Genomic DNA, 24120 nt, shown 5'->3' on the forward strand with positions numbered 1-24120 from the left:
GGAGGGTGGTTAACAAGGCGGAGTGGGAGTGGGAGCCGTCGGGCATCTAAGCAGGAGGGGTGGCTGTTATCCAGGAATAAATCCAACCGTTAGCTGCAGAGGAGACCGAGTGAAACAGAACGGCCAGAATAAGGAGGGCTTCCCAGAAGTGGAATCTTTGGAGCCAGGTCATAAGGAAAGAGACATTATCTGACAGTCCCGGGGATCATTTGCTACCATGTCAGGTCTCCCGGTGGAGATATTTCAGGGTGGCCTACTCAGTCACCCAGGATCTGACTCACCTGGTAACCAGGTGAAACGGTGCCCAGTCTAGGCTGGAGGAGAGCAGGGAGACTCAAAGCACAGCATCTTCCCCTCCTAGGACACACGTCCTGGTATGGCCTTGGCTTCCCACAGGTGCTGGGAACATAGTGCTCCTTCCGGACAGTCCTCTGTTCATCAGCACAGCTCCCTCCCACCCCAAAGCTTCATGGGGGCCACCCCAGAGCCTCCTGGAGCCTCTTGCCAAATAGGCTCTTTGCATTCAACTCCTAGTCTCTGGGTCTATTTCTGCCCAAGGTAAGTGGATTCCCCAAGGACTGTCAGGGCCCCTTCTCATTCACCCCTCTTCGGGGACAAGACACCATCCATCCCCAGTGAGTAGTGCCCATCATTCTGAGCACTTTGCAGGGACTTTCTACACCTCCTGGGAGGAAAATGGAAATACAAGTGCAATCTCCAGTCTGATCTCTCAGCACTGTCAGCCCGACCCACTTTAGGGGCACAGGGCCTGTTTGGGGGAGCAACGCTGCTCCCCTAGAGTCTCTTCTCAGATTTCTCTCGGTTTCTACTCTCTGTACACAGACCTGGCTCAGTTTTTTATTGTAAGCAATTTCAGACTCTTTCTGGAAGTAGGAGGGAGTATAAATAAGTAAGAGCAGCCATAACACATTCTCTGCAAGCTCCTAGTTCCAAGTGGAGCGTTTTCATAGAGAGCTTTTTATAGGTAGGTGATTGCTTCCTGTGCCAGGAAACCTCCTGCCGCCTTCACCCGACTGGCGCTCCTGTCTCGTGCCTTGGGCAGAGCAGGCCAAGGGATTAGAAAGCCAGCTAGTCGCCGTCTACAGGCCTTTGAAAGAGGACTGCCTTTCGCTTCCCCAGCCTGGGTAGGCTTGGGATCAATGGTCAGGCCCAGGAGGTGGCAGAATAGGTAGGGGGGACAAAAAGACACGCCCACCCCCTTCCACGCCCAGGCTCAGGATGCTTCAGAGCCAGTCTCCTTGGGAAGATTTCTACCCAGTGATGCCTCCAAAAACAAGGGTGTGGAAAGGGCATTTCATGTGGAAAGGTGGGCAGTAGGGGAGCGGCTGTGTATCCTGCGCTCTGCAAGATGGAATGAGGGTGTGAGCCAGAGGAAACATTCTGGCTCTGGGGGTGTTTACTCTGAGTCCTTAGGACAAACCCTAGGGACTATTTTGTTTAAGCTTCAGGGCCTCTCTGACCCAGGTTCAAATCCTGCCTGTGCTACTTGGGAGTTTCATGACGTTGGAATCATCCTTAGAGCTTCAGTTCCCTAATCTGTATAATGGGGTTTAAATAGTACCTACACCATGGAGTTGCTGGGACAGTTTAATGAGAAAAATATGCCAGAGCGTCTTGTGCAGAAATGTGCAAAATGAGTAGGCCCTCTCCTCGTGATTCTGCTGTGAACACCTCGTCATTTTTTGGAGCTGAATGCCCAGGTTCTGGGAGAGTAAAGGGGTGGGTGGGAAGGTGAGGGCTCCCGGTGCTACAGCCCAGCCCGGGTGGATGCTCGGGGCTGCGTCTGCTCCCGCATCCCGCTGCTCTGCCGTGTGCGGCTGTTCATCACCTTGCGGGGCTTGATGGGACATAAGCTGCCCTCCCAGGGGCTCGTGAAGTTGAGCTAAGGAGATTTAAAGTGCCCTTAATCTACTCAGAAAAAATGACCACCAACAGAATCCTTACACCACAGAAAGACTTTTCAGCAGTTGAGTGCTTCAAAAAAGGAAGGAGTTTGTGAGCAGTTCCAGCCACGTGTGGACTGGGCTTTCATTTTAGCAGCTAACACTGATCAGCCAGAGAATCAGAATCGGAAACTCTCAAGGTCCACCTCCCAGGAAAGACGCTCCTGGTGAGGTGGAAGACTGGGGCGGTCACAAGGCCAAGTTCTACCTCCACCCTGCCACCTCCTTTTCTGACCTTGAACCAGCCCTCACCTCCGTGAATCGGGTTTTTTGCCAGTAAACACACCTGCCCTCTCTGGGTGCCCTAGACTGTTCTTTCCTTCTCCGGCACACATTCACACACACTGACCTCGTCACTTTCCTGGGACCGCCGCAAACTGGGTGGCTGACAACAGCAAAATGCTTCATCTCGCAGTTCTGGAGAATCCACAAGCTGGAAGTCCAAAAGCAAGTTGTCAGCAGGGCCGTGCTCTGATGTCTCTAGGGGAGAATCTTTTCTTGTCTCACAGCTTGTGATGTCACAGGCAGTTTTTGGCCTTCCTTGGCTTGTAGACGCAGGGCCCCACTCCCCCGTCTTCACATGGCCACCTTTGCCTGTGCGTCTTCATACCGTCTTCCCTGCGCGCATGTCTGTCTCTGTCCAGATGTCTTTCCCTTTTTATAAAGGGCAGCACCACACTGGAGAGGGACTCATTCTAACGACTTCATTTTACAGCAGTTACCTCTGAAAGGACCCTATTTCCAAACAAGTTCACCTTCTGAAGTACTGGGGACTCGACCCATCACACCGACTGAGTGTAGCGTTGGGGGCACAAGGCCGTGCCTGCAGTTCTTTTGTGAAGTCCGACCAAGCAATCAGTGTTCTGGGAGCTCCTAGAACCTCTGGCAGTGCACATCCTAAGGCCTCAGTTTTTAAAGGAAACGCCCTCTGGGCACTGGGCTGGGTACCCAGGATCTCAATGGGTGGTGGAAAGAAGGCAAAGACGAGGAAATGGCGTGAGCCCGGCCAGGGTTGCGGCAGGGAGGGGGCTGGAGGGGAGGCAGGCGCAGAGTGTGAGGCGGCGGGTGGGGGCTAGCTGGCGGGCCTTGGTGGGCCGGGCTCAGTGCGGATGTTAGCCAGAGAGCGCCCAGGGAGGTTTCTAGTCAGGAGAAGCACGTCAAGAGGGTGGCCCTGGCCGCCTTGTGCCTGGCCAGAAGGCTTTGGTAGGTGGCAGGGCAGAGCTTTTGTTTTTCCTCATATGTGCCCCATGAGTTCCAAAAGCCATCAATGTCCCCTCACAGCAGCTGAGACCACCTCCAAATCTAGCATCACTGATCTGTACTCTCCATGCTACAGCCAGGCCATTTTGAGGGCCATATCCCTCCACTCTGTAATATCTCCGACTCTCTGAGATACCAGGAATGCAGGGGCTGCAGCTGTCCAGAGGGACCCTCCAGGCTCACGTCCCAACCCAGGAATCATAAACAGTGGGGGTCTGAAAACATTACCATCGGGGGAGTCCTGCAGCATCACCCTGGCTTTTAGCCAGGCTTCTAGGAAACATTTGGAGGTCCTTCAAGATCCTCATTCCTGCCCCCTTCCCGTTGCCCAGCTCCCTCTCCACCCTCAGGCTGCGCCGTGCCTTAAAGACATTGCCTGTCTTTCCACTCTGAGTTGCAGGCTGCCGGCCAAGCTGCCTTTTCCCACACCTGTTGGAAGCATCCGGTTCTGAGGCCATGCTGTCGTAGTGCCTGGGTGTCTGTTGGTTGACCACAAAGAGATGCTGGCCTGGCACATGACATTCTCTTCCTACCGAGGCTGGGTATCTTTCCACCACCTCTGGGAAGCTTCCAGAACTTCCAACCAGGAGGGAGATCACAAAGGCTACCACAGGTCTTAGGAGACCAGAAGTTCAGGCCAGGAAGGGGAACACGTGATGACCCAAGTGCAAGACGGGCGAGGCAGTGGGGAGGCAGATGCTGGAGCCTGGCCATCCCTGTGGATTCTGTGCCCTCTGTGGAACCGCTGGGGCATCTCGTACCAGTTACTTAACCTCTCTGGGCCTCAGCCCCCAGTCAGTTGGATGGGATGGCAGCAGTTTGTAGCTCATGAGGGCGTTGCGAGAATGAAAGAGAGTTAGTTCATTGGGAAGCACTCAAAACAGTACCTGGCTGAGGTAAGCCCAAGGAAGGGGATGTTTCATGAGAAACATGCAAAATGGAGAAGCGGGACGTGACGGGAACCTTCTGCAGATAGAATCGGAAAGGGTGTCAGCCTCTCAGGGTGTTCGAGGGCTGAAACTTCAGGCCGAGGGCAGAAGGAGGCCGCCCCAGTGGAAGTACCCATTTTCCTGGGGGACCTTAACTCTTTCTTCCTTTTAAGAAATGCATGTTTCTCATCACTTAAAAAACAAGCAGCAGCCCTGATGAAACCACCGTAGTGTCCAGCAGCTGCCGCAGGTGGGATTGTGTGGACACCGGTGGTTCCACCTGCATCTGTGGCTCTGGTTCTGAGGGCAAGGCCAGTCAGAAAAGCAGCCTGTGACGGCGGAGAACCACGTCTGCGCAAGAAAAGACTCCATGGCATGAAAAAAATGGCCATTTAATTGGACTCCATAGTGGAGTTGGGCTTTTCAGCTGCTGAAGATGGCCCCGGGGTGGGGAGGGTGGCCCTCCACCCGGGCCCCTGCTGCACAGCATTCTGGGAAGGCAGCCGGGGCTCCTCCTGGAGAAGTGCTCCCTCCGGGCTGAAAGCAGGACTGTGAGTTTGGGGAAGTCCTGCCTCTCTGCTTTGCCTCTCCTTCTCCTTAGCTGCCGAAAAGGGCCTTTGCTCAGCACCCCATGTGTCCCTCTCCTCGCCGCCCTGCCCCCCCAGTTTCAGAAAGGCGGCAGAAAACCCCCACTTCCTCCACGCTCCCTATAACCGCCTTCATTACCACCAAACCAAGCCACGCTCTAGATCTGCCGCAGCTGGAAGATAATATATAAGCCATTTTAAACCTCATGCCTATGAATCCAGCACCTGGCCTAATAAAACACCAGGTTATTTTGTGTTTTATTAACTGCCTCTTCCCTTCAGTTTGCATAATACTGAGTGAGATTTACATGCCGTTAAGACGACTGTGCATTATTTTTAATAGAAGGTGCGGCAGGCTTCGCTCCCTCTCGCCCCGTGTGTGATGAAGTAACCTCAGAGGATACTGATGGAGATTTTGTTCACACTTGCTGGGCTGGGGCACTGTCTTTTCTCCCAGATGGATCTTGCGTTTTAAAATGATCTCCCGCGGTAGGCTCCCCTCTCTGTCCCTCTCAATCACGTCTTCCTCTGAACCGGATAAACTGCCTATTAAATTTAATTACAGCCCGAATGGCACACATCTTGATCTTACGTTCCCCTGAGCGTGCGGTATTCCACCAGGTCCTTGAGGAAGCAATACAATAAATCTGGAAGGTGCCTGCCTACTCTCCCCAGAGAATCTTGCAGAAGGCAGCGTTGGCCACCAGCTTTTAAGGGCCTCCGTGGCATCCCTTAGGCAAATGTTTCTTTCTGTCTTTCTGCGCTGACATCAAAAACAATAGCTAGATTTATGGACTCCACGAACTGATTTCCACCAAGGTGAGAAATTGAAAACATCTGTTGGGATGCATAGGACCCTTAACCAAGCTACTCACAGGGGGACCCCCCCAAACTTGGAATTTATTTATTAAAAACCTCTGTACTTATTCTTCCATGTTTGAACTTTAGTCACCTCCAAAGCACACTCCATTTGATGCAGTATACCTACAGTACACCTATCCAGACATTTTTTCCACTGCTCAAAACAGTTTTTGAACTTGTCGATTTTGATGCCTTTTAGTGCTTCTTCCATTTTTTGTTTCACCTCTTCTCCACATCAGCAAGACATTTCCTTTTGAGGACTTTTTCTTTGGCAAAACAAAAAAAAAAATAGGTTTCTCAGGGTGAGACCTGGTGAATAGGGAGGGTAGGGCATGGTGCATGCCAATTTTGGTCCAAAACTGCTGAACACTCGGGGCAGTGTAAATGGGTGTGCTTGTAAACCACCCAGCATGAAATGGGCAAATGCTTTGAAAGAGTCTTCAGAAAAATTCACTGAAGCCAAACCCAGCCTCTCACAATAACACCAGATGGTGCACTGATACAGATGGATTCCTGGATATCTCACCTTGTGTGGGAAGCCTGTACTACAAGGGACCACCCTCCAGAATATAAATCCAGCTTTTTTTTCAAGTCCTTCTCATGCTTTTGTCAGAGGCCCAGTGCCAGACCCGGGAGCCTTGCCATTCCTTGGATGATTCAGTTCTGCCTTTGGAGGCAGCGGGGACCCACAGCCCAGGGGAGCCTCGTGCTCGACGCATTAGTTGTCCTGCATCATTTTAAACAAATAAGGACTGGCGGAACCTCATTTGCTCATTGATTCATTCAGCAAGTATTTTTCGAGCCCCTCCTATGTACTAGGCACCGTTGTGGACACTGAAATCCAGCAGTGAAAAATGAGACAAGAAGCCCCTGCGCAATAAGCGAATGGTAGGGTGTGCTGGGAGGTCAGTTCCGGAAACACGAAACAGGGCGGGGCAGCATCTGCAGAGCATATGGGGGGGGGGGCCTGCAATTTCCTTTTGGGGGGAGGCGCGGGGGCTGAAAGTAAATTCTGTTTAATGACATATTCTTTACCAGTAATGTTTTACTTTTTCCAATTCTTGAAGTGGTTTCTTTTCTTCCTTAAATTCAATACAGTAAATACCAGTATCTATGGAAAAGTAGATATTATTATATAACATTAAGAAAAATATACTGCATTTTGCCATGAACAGTGTGTACTGCTTTGTCTAAATTTCTGAGGAAAAAGTAAGGATGTACATTATACATGGGTGTAATGATTACATACCAGGGGTGTAATAATGGGCATGATATTTCCATGTACAGTGTGCACAGAAACGTGGGTGTGCATTGTACACGGCAAATACTGTGCACAGACATCCTGACAGTGGAACAACATATATTGGAAGTACAAAAACTAGGCTACTTATAGTATAACTGAGGATATAAGGTAGTATTTATTTTCTTCTTCTGAAAAATGGTACAAATAATTTTACATGTGTAAAGAGAAATTTTTCAGAAGTCCAAATTACAAATAAAATACTGAGAGATGCTCATTCCTTTTTAAAAATATAATCTATCAGTTTATAATTTATGAAATACCAACCTCAAAATAAATTCAAGTGAACAATACTTTTAGAAAATTCTGCATAATATACCCAATGTTTCATTACTTTAATGGGCTGTGATAAAAAATATTTTTTGGAAAAAAAAAACCCTATTGTTTCATACCATGTTTATCTTAAACTTCCACAGCTCACTTAATTCTTACTTGGTAGAGGCAGTAAACTGTAAATGGATGTATGAAAGTGAGGATGAACAGGAAATGAAGGGAGGGAACAGATTTACGTGTAGAAAAGAGGTTATCTGAGTACTAGGGTTTTTTGAAGATTCACATTTAGGTTTTCCGTTGTAGTCAGTATGACGGTTCTGCAATTTTCGGGAGAGTAGCTGGGAGGCTTCAGAGAAAGTGCTGTTGAGCAATGACTTGAAGGAATGAGGGAGACATCGTACAGGTACCCGGGGAAGAGCAATCCCAGTGGAGGCACCAGCCAGTGCAAAGGCCCGGAGGCAGGCGCGTGCCCTGGGTTCAGAGAGAGCCAGGAGACCTGTGTAGCCGGGGCGGGCAGGCTGGGGAGAGAGTGGGAGGAGACAGGATCAGAGAGCAGGAGCCAGATCTGGGAGGGCCTTGCAGGGCATTGAAATGACTTCAACTTTTAGTCTGAGTGAGAAATCATGGGAGATTTTAAGCAGCACAGTGACTTGGTCTGACTTGTGTTTTAAAATGTTTCATTTAGTCCTTTGGTAAGAATAGTCTGTGAGGAGGCCAGGGTGGGGTGAAGAGGCTGTTACAATGATCCAGGCAAGGGGTGATGGTGGCTCAGACTGGGGTGGTGGCAGTGGGGACCTCTTCTCTAAGTCTTGATGCATTCTGGGATGGGGGGAGGGGTAATATGAAACTCTCATACCTAAGCCATCTTAAGCTATAACTGCACATTAGAATGCTGCCTATTGCAGGTGGTAGAGACTATGCAAATCAACTTCAATGTTAAAAAACCTCCTTGTATCAATCAGGCATAGCTGGATCCAGCAGCTCAGTATCTTCAGGGCAGGGCCACTGTTTTTCTCTTCATGGTTCATCTTGGCTTTCCTCTGAGTTGGTTTCGTTGTTTGGAAGGCCTTCTCTACCTGGTGGCCCCTGCAAGTCCCTGGTAACCCTCACTGACAGACAACTTTGCTTCCCCAGTTGTTCCAACAAAAGTCTCAGATTAAGCCTCATTGGTCAGCGCTGGGTTACCTGCTCTTTTCTGATCCAGTCACTGTAGCCAGGAGGAGGGACCACTCTGATTAGCCAGACCAGAGTCAAGTGCCCTCCCTGCACCTGAGAGGGTTCTGTTGCCCCACCCAAAACCCCAAGGGCTGAGAGGGAAGGCGGAGCAGTTCCCCAAGTGACTTTGGAGGCAGAACAGAGAGGACGACAGGAAGACAGAGATGCAGGGTGGCCATGGCACTCCACCCTCACCAGGGATGCTGCTGGAGATTTCAGAGAGAAAAGGAAACAAAAACAGTTGAATCCACTTAGTCGGGTATGTCGCAGTGTGGTTCTAACCAAAAGCTGAGACCTTCAGTGAATTCCAGCAAGCTCTTAGTGGTGGTCTAATTCCTGTGTGTGCCAGCGTCCTCTACACTGATTACATGAAGAAAGATAGGTGGAGGCCTGTAATGGGCAGTAGAGTGGCCCAGTATGGGGACGTTGCTGGCCGTGTTACCTCTGCAGGACAGTGGAGAAGACGGTCATTGCTGTGGACTGAGCACCCCCCAGCTGTGCTCTGGGCAAGAGGGGTGATGAGAAGAGGGGTCCAACACCATTCAAACCCCAAAAACACACCAGGCACCATTTGCTTCCTTCCTTCTGATATCCTGCTCATTCTTCCCAGCAGCCTTTGCGGGCAGGTGGTGTGCATCCCTTTTTACAAATGGGGAGACTGAGGTGTCAAGAGAGGGTACCACATGGAGGAGGTTATATCTGTCAGACAAGTAGGGAAAAGGCCATGTTTGGGGCTCAGGTAGACCCGGGGTCCACTTCCAGCTCTCCCTTGGCAAGGCATCTCGCCTGACTTGAGATGGACGTGAGCCATCTTACAGTGGAACTAACAGCCTCTTCTTCCCCGTGTGGTTGTGGGGTTTGGGGGCCAGGAGTGAAGGCTGGCGGTGGGGGGAGGCCCTGGTAAGGCTCCGAAGGCAACAGGCTCTTCCTCCTAAGCCCACCAAGGGCAGAGGCTGTCTGGTGTGTTCAGCCATGAGACCCCGGCCCCTGGCTATGCGGAGGTCAGGAAATATTCAAGGAACAGAGAAGGGGAGGAAAGGAAGAAGATGAGTAACTGAACAAAAGAAGGAATATTTGAATGGACACAGGGACCCATCCAGTAGGTGCAGGGGTTTGGACTGAAATCCACTGGCCTTCTGTTGGGATGAGAGGAAGGGTTCCTCTGGAATATTCTGTGGCGTCAGAGATGAGGGACCCTGCAGGCACCTGGGCCTCGGGTCCTGAGTGGAAGCTGCTGAGAGATGAGGAGGCCGGTCCTCCCTGGGAAGTACAGGGAGGGGCAGCTGCAGTGTCCAGGGGCGGCCCCTCCCAGGCCCCTCTGTGCCCGACCATTGCGCTGCCCGCACCAGCCTGCAGAGCCTGGCCCTGCGTCTCCGTGGAGGCCGGGACCGGTCATGGGGCAGGGCGCTCTGCGTGAGGTGAGCATGTGGCCATCATAACACCAAGGACCCTGAGAGCCTAAACTTCATTGTTTTAGTTCGGTTTTTCTTTATTGTTGTCAGGCTTTGACCTTTTATTTTACTATGTAAACTCGCAAACTTCTTATGAAAGCAGAGAGAATAGAATAGTAAATGCCCATGATCCCTCCACAGCCAACCTTGTTTCCCTCACCTCTCCACCCTCATGCACACTCTACCCATTACATGTTATTTGAAAGAAAATGACAAACACCTTATTTGGTCTGTAAATATTTTAATGTGTCCTAAATGACAGACACTTCTGCAAACAAATGACATGCTGTCGTCTTCTGAAATAACAATCACACCTCGGTATCTGAAATGTTCTCATATTCTGGTCACAGTTTTCCTTATCTATGTCATTTCCTCATTACGTCACAAGACGTAGGCCATGTCCATCACTCCACCAAGTCCCCTTGGACACCTTCGTGCTCCGCCACCCCCCACCTGGACACCACTGGTCTGCTGGCCGTCACTGTGCTTGGGCCATTTCCGGATGCCATTCGAATGGAATCTCTCTGTGTGGAGGCTTCTGTGTTGCTCTCTTTCACCGATGCGATGCGTTTGTGATTTGTTCTTGTGACAGCGTCTTCGCTGGTCGTCCCTGCCCCACCGCCCGGCTGTGTCCCAGTTTATCCATCCATCCGTTATTGAGCACCTGGGCAGAGTCACTTTCAGTCTGTAGGTTTCTGCTGCCATTTCTTTACTCCCCTTGCAATACAGTTGTGGGAGGAACCAGTTCGTAGGTTTTATGGGGTGTCCTGTTTCCTGGATGTTGACAGTCACGTCCCCCTCGGTGTAGTTTGGCACGTTCCTCTGCCTCCTGGGTTTCCTGTAGTTAGAGCTGGAGGCTCGCTGCCATTCTGGTTTGGCTGTTTCGTAGGTGGGGGTATGTATTTCCATCAAGACACCCAGATGGCAGGTTGCCTCTTTTTAAGATAAGAGCAACCAGTGATGATGGTCAATGCCTAGAACCATTAATCCATCAGAGTTACAACATGATGACTCCTCATTCCATTCTTTCCTCATGTATTAGCTGGAATAATTGCACAGAGAGATCCCCTTATCTGTAACTTAAAGATCCCCTGGTACAGGGCAAAACTCAGCCATCCCACTAGGAAGCTCCCAGGTCAAGACCAAAGTGCCAGGACATTCACAGGAAATGTGTTGCGTTTCCCGCCTCCCCCTGGGCTCCCCCAAAACTATGGTGTTTTCTCTCCCTCTTAGAATTCCAGTGCTGACCATCGAGTCCGACTGGACCTGGGCCTCTGGGACAAATTCAGTGAACTGGCCACCAAGTGCATTATTAAGATCGTGGAGTTTGCTAAACGCCTGCCAGGCTTCACCAGCTTGACCATCGCGGACCAAATCACCCTGCTGAAGGCCGCCTGCCTGGACATCCTGGTACGTGCCCCTCTGGACTCAGCCGGGGGTTGGGGGTGGGAGAGGTGGGGACTGAGAGGCTGCGCTTCCCCCGGCCTCTCTTCCTGCCACCTCCTCGGCACACCAAGCTCCGTCCTCCCTGCCTGCCTCTCTGTTCAGCTGCTCACAGACCAAAGCCTCGGAGGCCCTCTGGAGTTGGACAGAACCTTCCAACCCTGCCTACCCAGTGCATGACCTTGGAAAAAAGGTCCAGCCAGTCTTGGTCACCAGCCCTCAGTGACAGCTTGCTCACCCAGAGCCCCCTCCACAGGACAGCCCTGTGGGTCTTCGAAAGGCCTCCAGGCTAAAGCGACTGGAGGTGGCACACAGCAGCCTCATTCCACCGCCCCTGGCATGAGATCAGGCGGCCTTGCAAAAACCTTTTCCTTCCATGGGCCTCTGTTTCACCAACTGTGTGAAGTGGATCCCTGGTGCCCCTCCACTTCCTGCTGTTCTCCCGCTGTGGCTCCTAGAGCTTTGGGGTGGGTGAGGATGCGGTCACAACTTGTCCCCTGTGGGTCTCTGCTGGCTGGATGCCCACTGTCCCCTGGTGGGGGTTCAGGAGTGGTTCAGTCAGTTCTGTCTGGGGCGGTTTTTGGCGGGGAGTGGATGCCCACAGGCCTCTGGGGGACATGGGTGGGAGGCTGGCCCCCAGGGAGCCATCAGAAAATAAGGATGGGAAAATGAGCTCCTAAGTCATTTAAAAGCATAGATTTTTCACTGTTACATCTTTCATAGCTTTGGGTATAAACAGTTCTGCAAACACAGGTACTCGCTGTAGTTAAGCACACACGCCATCCTGCTCAGGAGGAGGAGGGCCCTGGATGGGGCGGTCGTGCAGGAAGCTTGAATGTTGGTGTCTTTCTGCTCGCAAGTGGGGTTCGAGGAGGAGTAGGGATGATGACTCAGTAACCTACGGGTGCCAAGAATCTGAGAGTATGGATGTTATTTTTTCTCCTTGTAAAATCAGAGTCTTTGGAATGAACCTGGGAACATTCAGAAAAAAGCAAAACATCAGAGCAACATCAGTTTGTCACACTTCCACACCCTGTAGAGTTTGCAAACTTCAGCTCATCTGCACCTCATACAACTGGGTGAGCCCAGGGTTAGAGAGATTCAGCCCATTTTACAGAGAAGGAGCTGGAGGCTGGGTGAGTCACCCAGCTCAGGTGAGTGCCGGGACCTAAACTCAAGACTCAAATCTTTGGATTCCAAAACCACGAAAAGAGCAGACCGGTGAAGAGAAGATGCATGGTGAGGCGTGAAGTGTGGGCCACAGGGAGGGAACCACCAGACCACCTGAAATTACTAGAGCAAATCAATCATGATATTAATAATGATCTAGTAGATAATCAATCTACTTTTAATGCTCTGCTCACAATGCTTGAAATGTAGTACTCAGTGGAATTTCCTCTAAGCCTCAGAACCACCCCCAAGATATTAGTGGAGACAGGAGTAATTGCCACCTCATTAGAGAGAGGTCCCCCGGAGGGCAAGAGTAGCTGAGTGACGGGTGAGGTGACACACAGCTTGTCAGTGTCTGCACCTGGGAAGGCCGTGAAATCTTGAGACCCCTGCATCACACGGCCAACCAGCAGGACCCAGAGCCTTGTTGATGCTCAGGTTCCGACTTCGGCCTCTGCTCATTTATCAGATCCCCTCGGGTCCAGCTGCCAGGTAGTGACAATGTGCGAGTCCCTCAGTTCCAGCCTTTGGGGAAGGTGGAATGAGGGGGAAGCTTTGAGATCCTACAGGGACCTGTCCTGTCTCCACAACGCTACCTGCTTCATGATTGGGGGGGCTCAGATCCCCTCTTAAAATCCCCTCCAACTTCCAGTGGTTACCTTCGCACGTCTCACATTTACACTGAAGCCCACGGTGCCCCTGGGTTTGCTCATGGAGCCCAGCCTCAGCCCTCAGCCCATCAGTGGAGACAGGGAGACAGGAACTAATACTGTGACCTTTGTCAAGTTACTTAACCTCTCCAAGCCTCAGTTTACCAGTACATAAAATAGGAATACAAATGAATAAGGCATTAACTATGGCAGTTTCTTAAATGGGCTTAAATACAGTTGTGGATACAAAGGGACATGCAGCAGGTCCCAGCCAGTGATTCTGAAAACAGGGACAAAACGGGCAGAAGCCCAGGGAGGGGCAGAGACCTTCTGCAGTCATATGACACAAAGCAGAAAGAACGCTTATTTGCCCCAGACAGAAGCTCATCTCCAAGAATTTGTAGCAAAAGGAATAAATCACAAGATCCTGAAAATGCACAACTTCAAAGAGCATCTTTTGGATGAGAATGTCAGCTGGCTGAGTGTTCGGAAGAATCTCCTCATCTAAGCCATTGATATATGGGTAGAGTGAGACAGAGGGACCAGAAGGACTGACAGACAGACCCAGGCAGAGGTGATTCTCAGCCCCTAGAAGGGAGAGTTGAGGATGGGCTGCAGGTTACTTGCTGTGACCTAGTGCCACCCATTCCCAGCCACCAGTGTGCTGTGCTGTGTGTGGCCTGTCCTGTTGCTCCCAGTCAGGTGTGCCTCCTGCCCCCAGCGTGTTTCCTCCTCAGGAAGGGCAGGCTGGGGGCAGGCCCCAGTGGGGGGCACACTGTGTTCCCGAGGGTTTGCCCAGCAGGCCCTGTGCGCTGCCCAGGGAGACGGCTGTGCACAGCTCTGTGTGTCATTGCTTATTCTTATCACAACTTCGATGTTCCCACAAGCGCTGGAGGATAAACAGAGCAGATCAGACTCTGCCCACCAGGTGCCAAACACAATTAGTGCACAGACTGAAATGGGTGAGCAGTTTGAGCTTTCTCCTTTGCCCGAAAACTTAGAAGTCCCTGGATGCCCCCCTTAGGGGGTTACCAGGTAGGAGAGATTCTGATGAGGGAACCCGGTTCATTTATTCTGCACAGTTTCGTTGGCCACCTGCTGTGTGGATGACGCTGCCCTGTATGGGAAATAAACAGCAGGGGACAAAGTGACAAAGAGCAGCCTTCTTCTAAGAGCTCATCTTCTCGAGGGCAATAGGCCAGTGCTGTGGAGAACCACCTTGGAGAGGGCCAGTGCTGTGGAGAAAAGAAAGCAGGTGATGGATCAGGCTGGGGAGTACTATACAGCAATGAAAAAGAACCATTGCCACAGGCAGTAGCCTGGAAAATCCCACAGATGTGATATGGAGTAAAAGCCAGACTCAAGAGGAACTGCACTGTGTGATTCCATTTATCTGAAGTTCAAGAACAGGCAAAACTCATTTGCAGGAATAGAGGTCAAAGTACTGGTTACTTTGGGGGAGGAGGTTGGATTGGGAGGAACCCAGGGAGCCTGTCAGTGCTAGAACCATTTGCATTTTAATCTGGGTGATGGGGACACAGGTGTATACTTAGGGAAAGTGCATTCAGCTTCCCATGAGATGTGTATTCAAGGCTCGTATGTTGTAGTAGTTATCTATTCCTGCATAACTAGTTGCCACACAATTTAGCAGCTTAAAGCCATCATTGTTACTATCTCACACAATTGCCGGAGGTCAGAACCAGACTTAGCTGGGCGGTTCTGGCTCAGTGGCTGCAACCACGTCATGGGCAGGGGCTGCTGGGCTGCTTCCAAGGTAGCATATGATATCTGGCCGGCGAGTTAGTACCAGTTAGCCACGTGCAGGTTCAACTCCTTGCTACGTGGCCCTCTCCAGGGGGCTGCTTGGGTGTCCTCATGACATGTCAGCCAGTTTCCCCTGACACTAGAGATTTAAGAGAGCGAAAAAGAAGGAAGCGGTGACCTCATCTCCGAAGTCCCCATCGTTTCCCCCACATTCTTTCATTAGCATCATTTCCCCAGTGCAGCCCGCGCTCCGGGGGAGGGGAATGAGGCATCACACTTTAAAGAGACAAACAGCAATGAGTTTGGGGGCGTATTTTATGATAGACGAGCCTGGGTTTTAAGAAGTGGTGTTCACCGTGCTTTCTGAGCTCTGAGTAGGAAGAGTCAGCTGCGTGAATGTCAGGTGCAAGCAGCCAGTGCAGATGCTTCACAGTGAGAGTGAGTTATTGGAGATTCAGAAAGAGGACCGCCATGACCAGAAGTTAATGAGCTGGGGGTGTGGGGGGAGGCCGTGGAGACCACGGGAAGAAGTCTGGGTTTGATGGATGTGAAGTCATCGGAGGGATTTTAGCAGGAAGGGGAAGTCTTCTCAGATGAACATTGTGAACAGCAGCCTGCTGGGGCTGCAGGAGCAGGAGCGGGAATGACGGGCAGAGAGGCCGTCTTGGAATGAGGAGCAGTGATGGCTTGGATTAGGTGGTCACAGGGACAAGGAGAGAAGTGGATGAGACCCCAGCTGTGCCCCTGCAGTGTCAGGTGCTCAGACCCACCCCCCCGGAGCTGCAGCCTCAGGCAGGTGCTCCCAGGAAGCACCCAGAAAGCAGAGGAAAAGTACTCGATTGTCTGCTGAAGGCAGGAAGTGAGGGCCCCTGTTGCCAAGAGGAGAACCCATCCACGGCCCATCCACGGGGCTCCGTGTCATCCAGCAGGGCCCTCCTTGGGGGGGCCACCCTCGCCTGGGCTACTTTTCACCCAGTGCGTGGAGTCTGCGTGTTCTTTCTCCAGATGAAATACCCTGCTTTCAAACACGGGGCACGTTTATGGTAGGGAAGCACTCGGTGCCGGAGCTTCATGGGAGGAGGCGGCTGCCCGAGGGCCCGGCTGGAGCAGCGCTGGGGCAGGGGCTCCCCGATAAAAGAAGACACTGGCCTGTCTTCCATCTCAGACCATGCTCCTTCCTCTCTGGAAGGCCCATTTCTACTTGGTTTTGGTTTGGGAATTTCTAGGGAGAGAAGCAACTGGTCAAAGTTTGAATGTTTCATGAGCATCCAAATGTCTTTCACTTCTTCAGGAGGAAAACCCTTCTGAGAATATGACAGGGGTTTGTGTGCCGTGGTTTGCACTGGGGTTTCTAAGTGAGCCGTTGCCAGCTCACAGATGTCTCACTCCCGGCTTCCTGTTCCTTTCCACGAAAGGCCCGGTTTCGTTCCTTCTTGTAGACACAGAGCTCGTGCATTCACATCTCCGCAGCCTGCTGAAGCTGCAGGCTTACTTCGTGCCTGTTTGATTCCAAACTGGACACGCCTCTGGGGGTTTTGTACTTGTAGGCAGGGGTCATACTGACTCAGCCATCACGAGGCCACGCCCTGTGCAGACAGCACTTCCTCGTGGTTCTTCCCGTGACTGAAGGCCTGGCATTAGAGTCCTGCGTTCTGCCCTGCACCGACCACACTTCACCTCCCGGGGCTTTCAGGGGGAGGAGCAGCTTATACCCATGACCTCTGGGCTCCTTTGCTTCTCTGACATTGGCAATGGCTTCATACCTCATCCACTACCAAAACAAAGTGCAGCAGGTCAGCCAGGCAGGGGCTCAGGACGTGGCCGGGCTGGCTCAGAGAGCCCTGGGCCAAAAGTGACCTCCTGAGAGCCAAAAGTGAACTCCCTGCCTCCACCCCCAGCCAATGAAGAGGAGTCTTTGAGATGTTTTGATGATGATTTGCACTCGTGATAGGTTGCTTTCTAGTTCATCGTGATCAAGCAATAGGGTCATGAAGAGGTTTGAGAACATGCTTGATTTAGATACAAAATGCTATATGTACTAAGTACTTTTGCACTGTTTTGCCCAAATTTTTTAGGGAAAAATAAGGATGCACATTAAATGTGGGTATAATAGTCCTATGTATAATGTGCACAAAAATGTGGGTGTGCATGATACATGGCAAAATGAGGTAATGTTTGCAGCATTGCGTTTCCTGGGCACAGGCCCTGTGCTCCCTGAACCGGGAAGGCCACCGCAAACACCTGTGTGGGCTGTGACCTGCACAAAGGCACCCAGCCCAGGGCACGAACGGGGCTGATCTCCAAATCAGTGCTGGTCACCTCACTGCAGAGGTTAAGAGCACAGGCACTAGAGACAGATAGCAAATCATGCCACCGAGGTGTCATGTGACCTGGGACCAGCCTTTGGGTTTGTTACCCCATCTGTAAAATGGGGTGATGATAGCCCTGACCTCACAGGCTGATGAGAGAATTAATAATATATAAAAACCTGCAACAGGCTGGCTGGCATGTACTCGGGGATCAGTAAAACATTAGCTTCATTCTCTGCTGGAGGCGGACAGTGCTACTCATTCATCCTTGTCCTCTCAGGAGATGGCTGTCATCCACCCAAGAAGACACTGGAGTCAGGGTGTTTTTTTTTTTTCTATTACCTGAATACCAGGATCTGGGAAACACTGAGCTCCCCAAACTTTCTGGGTTTGTCACTTCTGCCCAGGCGAGATTAATTTCTCCCTGTGCTTCCAACAGCTCCAAGCCTTTTTCAGAGGGAGCAGTCAAGTGCTCCCCGGTTGGTGGGCTCACAGTGGCTGGCGCAGACGTGCTCCCGGGTGGACGAGTGCTCTGGAACGCACGGAGCTCTGTGGCGGTCGGGCTCCGAAGGGCAGTGGAGCACCTGCGGGCTGTCTATGTACAGAGGAGAGGCACTTTGGAGTTACTGTGCTCTGAGCGAGCCCCAGAGGCACAGGGCGGTGAGCAGGTGTCTCCTTGGTAGCAGGGGTCCTAGGGTGGCCAGCAGGGCCATCCACCGAGGACATGTCAGGTAGGATTGGGAGACGGAGGCAGGGTGACCCAGACTTCCTGCCTGTAGAAGTTCTGCCCATACATCTTTGTCTTTCTTGAAATGCTGCCTCTTCTCCATCAATCTCGTCTTGATTCCTCCTGGCCGTATGTGAGCTTTCCTCCTTCTGAACTCCCCAGCTCCCTGGGAGCTGTCTCCACAGTTGTCTGTGGAACTGTGTGACAATATTCACTTTACCAAGTCGTTTGAAAATTGAATGTAGGGCATGTGTAACATTTGATATACACCAGGTACATATTGTCCTTCCCTAAATGGTACATATTGTCCTTCCCCCCATTTTTGGTAGGCTGTATGCTCTTAAAAAGTAAGAATAATCCTACTCATTTTTTAAATCCTTGCCTGAGGACATGCTTCTTGATTTTAGAGAGGGGGAAGGGAGGGAGAAAGAGAGATACAGAGACATCGATGTGAGAAGCATCTATCTCTGTCGCTTCCTGTATGTGCCCCGACTGGGGACCACACCTGCAACCTAGGGATCAGTCCTGAGCGGGAATAGAACCTGTGACCTTTCAATTTAGGGGAAACCACAGCCAACTGAGCCACACCAGCCAGGGCTTACTTATTTTTTTTTTATCCCCAGCACCTGGCATAGCGCCTAGGACGGAAGTTAGTAGATACTCAGTAAATGTTTATTTGACTCAACTTAAGTTACTTTTAGTCAAACAGGTATTTCTCGTGTCCCAGTTTTTATTCCCTAAAGTAACTTGAGCCAGTGTTTTGACTTCCGTACCGCTAATGAAGGAGCTGGAGGAGACTCTCAACATCCGACCGGATGGCAGAGTGCCCCCCGCGATGCCAGGGCACCTTGGACATCCTCGGGCTCCCTCTGCCCACAGCTGACCGCTGCTGTCAGGACAGGCTGGCTCTGATCATCCAGCACATCTGGGTGTTGTCTTTGTTTTCTTCCAGATTCTTAGAATTTGCACCAGGTATACCCCAGAACAAGACACCATGACTTTCTCAGATGGCCTTACCCTAAATCGGACTCAGATGCACAATGCTGGATTTGGTCCTCTGACTGACCTTGTGTTCACCTTTGCCAACCAGCTCCTGCCTTTGGAAATGGATGACACGGAAACAGGCCTTCTCAGTGCCATCTGCTTGATCTGTGGAGGTACCGACTACCCAGAACACCCTAGAACTTACTTACACTTGTCACTTATGGGGAGAACTTCATCTCCATTTTGAGTTATTGTATTTGGACAAAGTTATGTGAATAAAGCCAGACATTCATGCTTGGGGTTTGTTGCATTTTTCCATATTGTTATAAATTAAGTAAATGTATTTGGGATCCTTCTGCTCTGAAATATCAAAATGCTATTGCTCCAGTTGTTATAGGTGTTCTTTTCTTTTAAGGTAGGATCTGACTCTTGTAAAATCAACTGCCTAGGGATATTTTAATGATGATCCAAGGGACTTGCATGCATTGTTTGCTAATTTAATGGCTGGAAATACAAGTCAGTGGGTTGGCCCCCTACCAGCCCGTAGAGGACTGGGATAAAATAAGACTTTCTTTTTGTAGTGACCCCTGCCAGCTCACAGGAGGCTGAATCGTAAGTGGTTAAAAAGTAATGGGTTTAATTAGAGGGCCGATTTACCTGACTTTCATAACCTCCAGCTCAAGGTTTGTTTTAATTCAGTTCAGTAGTGACACCTCCTGGTCGTGAGAAGCAACTCTCCCTGGGACAAAAGCAACCAGCCATCTAAAGGTGCCTTCCACCAACGAAGGGGTCGATCGTTTTCAAGTGTCACTGCCTAAAGCAGTTGCACATATCTTCAAACTTGTGTACGTGATTGAATCATCAAATGAACGAAGTCATAATATAGTAGGAACAAGGAAGGGGGAAAATGGAAGAAATCCTCTAGCCTGGCAGAACTCTTTAGTCCCGACACTAATTGTTTAATGCTTTATTTCCGGTATCTAGACCGCCAGGACCTTGAAGAACCAACTAAAGTAGATAAGCTACAAGAACCATTGCTGGAAGCACTAAAAATTTATATCAGAAAGAGACGACCCAGCAAGCCTCACATGTTTCCAAAGATCTTAATGAAAATCACAGATCTCCGCAGCATCAGCGCTAAAGGTATGTCTTCCGAGTCTGCACTGGATCCGTGAATGGGAACCTGTGGTCCCGACCCGGTTGTGTTGCTTTTTCTAAACCCCATGTTTTAATTCAGGATGTTTGACATTAGCTGCCTTTTTTTTTTTTGGTTTTAAATTTATTTCTCATTGAAATCCAAAGGAATTAAAATAGTACCTACCCTTAAAAAAAAAAGAAAATCTCAAAACTTTTCCCTACTCAATCTTAGATTGTGAGCTTTAAAATTCAGATGATTAAGGACTGGAAAACCTGTTTTCAAGAGAATGTACTCTGTGACAGGCTTTTTCGTTTGCTAGTTTTATACATTTCATTCGGGCTCTCCACACACACTCTGGCTTATGTAAACTTGACTCCAGGTTTTCCTGGACATGCAAACATCAAGCAGAAGATGACTAGTACTTAGGGTGATTGTTACTGGCGCCGTTTCTCTCTCCATCGGTGCAGCCGCTGCTCTCTGGTATACAGGCAGATTTGCTCCTGTGCGCCTCTAAGCAAAGGAATCCTTGCCTGCCTGAGAGGTATATTCTGCGCCTAGTGATTTTCGGTTTATGTGGCAATTTGGGCAGTTACAGAAGTGCCAAGAGCACTACCACAGTTGAGTGTTAACACTGGGTTTTTTAGGTAGAGAGAACTCAGTGAGCCATCATCCCTAGTACCAAATGTTGCCATTCTCCTTCCCCTTCCCTGTTAGCATACTCTGTCCCTTGGTGAGTGAGCCTAGGGACAAATTCCACCTTTCCGAGTGCTTAGAAGCACAGTTAACTTGCCTGACAGACTCTCAATCCTTGATCTCCTAAGAGGCTTCTTCAATGAGATGTTGAGTTCATCCCTAGCCGGGATTATAAGTAGTGGTAACCAGTAGGTACCAATGTTTGACTGTTGTAATTATGATGTCTTTAATTGTGAAACAGTGAGGCTGTTTAACTTAATATGGTCATTTCCTGTATGTAAACCAGACCAGTGCTAATAGAATTTACTGTGGTTACAGAAATATTCTGTAATCTGCATTGTCCAACACAGTAGCCACAAGCCACAGGTGGCTCCCGAGCACTTGAAATGTGGCTAATGCAATTCAGGCACTGTTCCCTTAATTGTATTTAACAAATTTAAATTTAAATACCACATTGGACAGTGCAGTGTTTTGCATTAAGTTGATAATTGCCACAGTTTATCACTCAAATCACTTCCTCCATTTGTTGGTTACTGGTATCTTTCAACTGTCTCATTTCCAAGATATACATTCCTTCTGGTCTTTTATCAGGAACTTCTCTTTGTAAAGTATGTTAAATAAATACATACTGGTATTGTTTCCTGAAACAGAGACGTGGAATTATCAAATTTAAACATGTCACCATATCGATGCACTTTTCTATAGATAAAGTAAAAACATTTTAATGTTGTAAAATCAGGGCAGGTTCTGGGAGGCACTGGTAGCCCAGTTTTCGACCTTGTCAGAGTAGATGAAAGTTGATCCCTGGTTATTCAGCTTAATGCCTTATCTCTACCAGATTTCTATTATCTCTTTTTAAAAGGTGCAGAACGTGTAATTACCTTGAAAATGGAAATTCCTGGATCAATGCCACCTCTCATTCAGGAAATGCTGGAGAATTCTGAAGGACATGAACCCTTGACCCCCAGTTCAAGTGGGAACACGGCCGAGCACAGTCCCAGCATCTCACCCAGCTCAGTGGAAAACAGCGGTGTCAGTCAGTCTCCACTGGTGCAATAAGACACTTCCCAGCCACTTCCAACATTCCCCAGTACCTTCAGTTTCGGGATTTCAAATGCAAGAGAAAAACATTTTTACTGCTGCTTAGTTTTTGGACTGAGAATATATTAAAACTCAAGAAGGACCAAGAAGTTTTCGTATGTATCAATATATACTATACTCCTCATCTGTCTAACTTACCTAGAAATACAAACTTTTTAAATTCTAAAAATCAGCCATTTCATGCAACCAGAAACTAGTTAAAAGCTTCTATTTTCCTCTTTGAACACTCAAGATTGCATGGCAAAGACCCAGTCAGAATAATTTACCCCTGGTTAAGTTTCTAAAGACTTTGTACATACAGAAATATGGCTCTGTTCTTTCTATACTGGATGTTTGGTGCTTTCCTTTTGTCTTGCACACTCAAAATAGCCAAGACACCGAGGTTATGACACAGACTACTGTACATGTCCAGCTACGAAATAACTGTCTTGCCTTCACAGAATAACCAAGACATCAAGGTAAGGAAATGGGACTATTGTACAGAATGACAAGATAAGGCTAAAGATATTCTAATTTAGTTAGTATGGAAGCTTGTCCTTGCTCTTTCTGATGCTCTCAAACTGCATCTTTTATTTCATGTTGCCCAGTAAAAGTATACAAATTCACTGTACTAGCAGAAGAGAATTCTGTATCAGTGTAACTGCCAGTTCAGTTAATCAAATGTCATTGTTCAATTGTTAATGTCACTTTAAATTAAAAGTGGTTTATTACTTGTTTAATGACATAACTACACGATTTTTTAAAAAGATACATTTTTACAGGAATGATAGCCTCCAAGGCAGAAACACTTTTCAGTGTTAAGTTTTTGTTTACCTATTCACAAGCCATTAGGGAAATTTCTTGGTATAATTAACAGGCTGGTCTGCCACCTGTACCATGTAACTCTAGTGTCCTTCCTGACTCATGCCTGACATTGGGGTGTTTTCCAGCCTTCTTGTTGCCCAGGGGCTAACGCTAACCCTCAATGGCATGGGCAGAGAATATGCATCCTTCGACCTTGTTCAATCACTATGAAGCAGAGTGAAAGCTGTGGTAGAGTGGTTAACAGATACAAGTGTCAGTTTCTTAGTTCTCATTTAAGCACTAGTGGATTTTTTTTGATATATTAGCAAGTCTGTGATGTACTTTCACTGGCTCTGTTTGTACATTGAGATTGTTTAACAATGCTTTCTATGTTCATATACTGTTTACCTTTTTCCATGGAGTCTCCTGGCAAAGAATAAAATATATTTATTTTAAAGGTGTGTGGGAGCTTTCACTACACTTTCATTTTCAGTAAAGAGACAGAGAAAACAGTTCCATTTTTAATGTTTAAAGTTCATTTCAAAAAGCAGGTCTGTAGTCTGCAATCATGACAATTAAAATCTGTGCTAATGCACGGCAGTCTATAACAATACTACAAGCCAATCAGACAGTACATGACATTTCAATGAGTAAAAAAGAGCATAAAACTGTATGTGTAAGAACAAAATGTTAAAAGGCCTACCACATTAATAAAAAACCATCAATTACATTATCACATTAAAATAAGTCAGATGTACAAAAGTCTGAGACAGAAAAGACAAAAAGACAACACAAGTTATCTGTTGAAAAATGTTTCTGTGCTCTTTGGGCACTTAATTAAACATCGCAAAATCGACATCTTCTTCATCATCAGACTCTGCAAAATATTTTACTTCTTTCCTAGCTCGACCGGTCCGTGGCAGAGAAGGTGGTTCAGAAGTGAAGTCTGATGGGAAGATGTCCACATCTGAATCCTGATCAAAAGATGTTTTCTTCGGTTTCTAGAACATTTTTTTAAACAATAGATTTAAAACCCCAAAGTTAAGGAAAGGAAAAAAGACTAGTGTTAAAAAGAATTCTCATTTCTTATACTTTATTTACATTTGGGAATTATAAATAATGATGCTTTTAAAATTAGAACTATAATGCTAACTTAAGGGTAAGACCAATTACCTAATCATTTTTATGAAAGGAAAAAGGGTTAAGTATAATAATTTGCCACCTTAGTGACCTTGTAATACTTATTTCTTTCAGAATTTACATATCACTCAGCGAATACGCAGATTAGTAAAAATTCACACCGTCCAGTTTGTAAGTACCCACAAGTTTGTGAGGCGAACAAGACTTAGGCACAGTATGGACTGCACACGGTGTTTATGAAATTGCAGAGAAGAGTCACCGAGATGGACCAGAGGTGTAGATGGATAGAAGAGGTCAGTGTGAAAAGCAGCATAAGACTAAAACCACCTACTATGTTTATACTTTTTAATGAACTAGACAGAGAAAAAAGGGAGGGAC

General features: G+C 48.6%; 2 protein-coding genes across 5 annotated transcripts in view; one reads left to right on the forward strand and one right to left on the reverse strand.

Annotated features, from left to right (window-relative positions):
* Positions 1–23059, forward strand: part of RARB (retinoic acid receptor beta) — a 156473-nt gene extending 133414 nt beyond the window's left edge. For all 3 annotated transcript variants that reach the window (XM_037144005.2, XM_037144008.2, XM_037144007.2), the window contains exons 5-8: positions 11074–11250; positions 18856–19060; positions 19872–20030; positions 21581–23059. In XM_037144005.2, coding sequence (XP_036999900.1) covers positions 11074–11250; positions 18856–19060; positions 19872–20030; positions 21581–21777 — 738 coding nt within the window. In that variant the 3' untranslated portion in view covers positions 21778–23059. The remainder of the gene's footprint in view (positions 1–11073; positions 11251–18855; positions 19061–19871; positions 20031–21580) is intronic.
* A 51-nt stretch (positions 23060–23110) lies between these two features.
* TOP2B (DNA topoisomerase II beta) overlaps positions 23111–24120 on the reverse strand; it is a 68104-nt gene continuing 67094 nt past the window's right edge. For both annotated transcript variants that reach the window (XM_037144004.2, XM_037144003.2), the window contains exon 36: positions 23111–23603. In XM_037144004.2, the coding sequence (XP_036999899.2) occupies positions 23436–23603 (168 nt within the window). In that variant the 3' untranslated portion in view covers positions 23111–23435. The remainder of the gene's footprint in view (positions 23604–24120) is intronic.

The sequence above is a fragment of the Artibeus jamaicensis genome, unplaced genomic scaffold, assembly GCF_021234435.1.
Source record: "Artibeus jamaicensis isolate MK-2021 breed Jamaican fruit bat unplaced genomic scaffold, CSHL_Jam_final contig_519, whole genome shotgun sequence".
Lineage (NCBI taxonomy): Eukaryota > Metazoa > Chordata > Mammalia > Chiroptera > Phyllostomidae > Artibeus > Artibeus jamaicensis.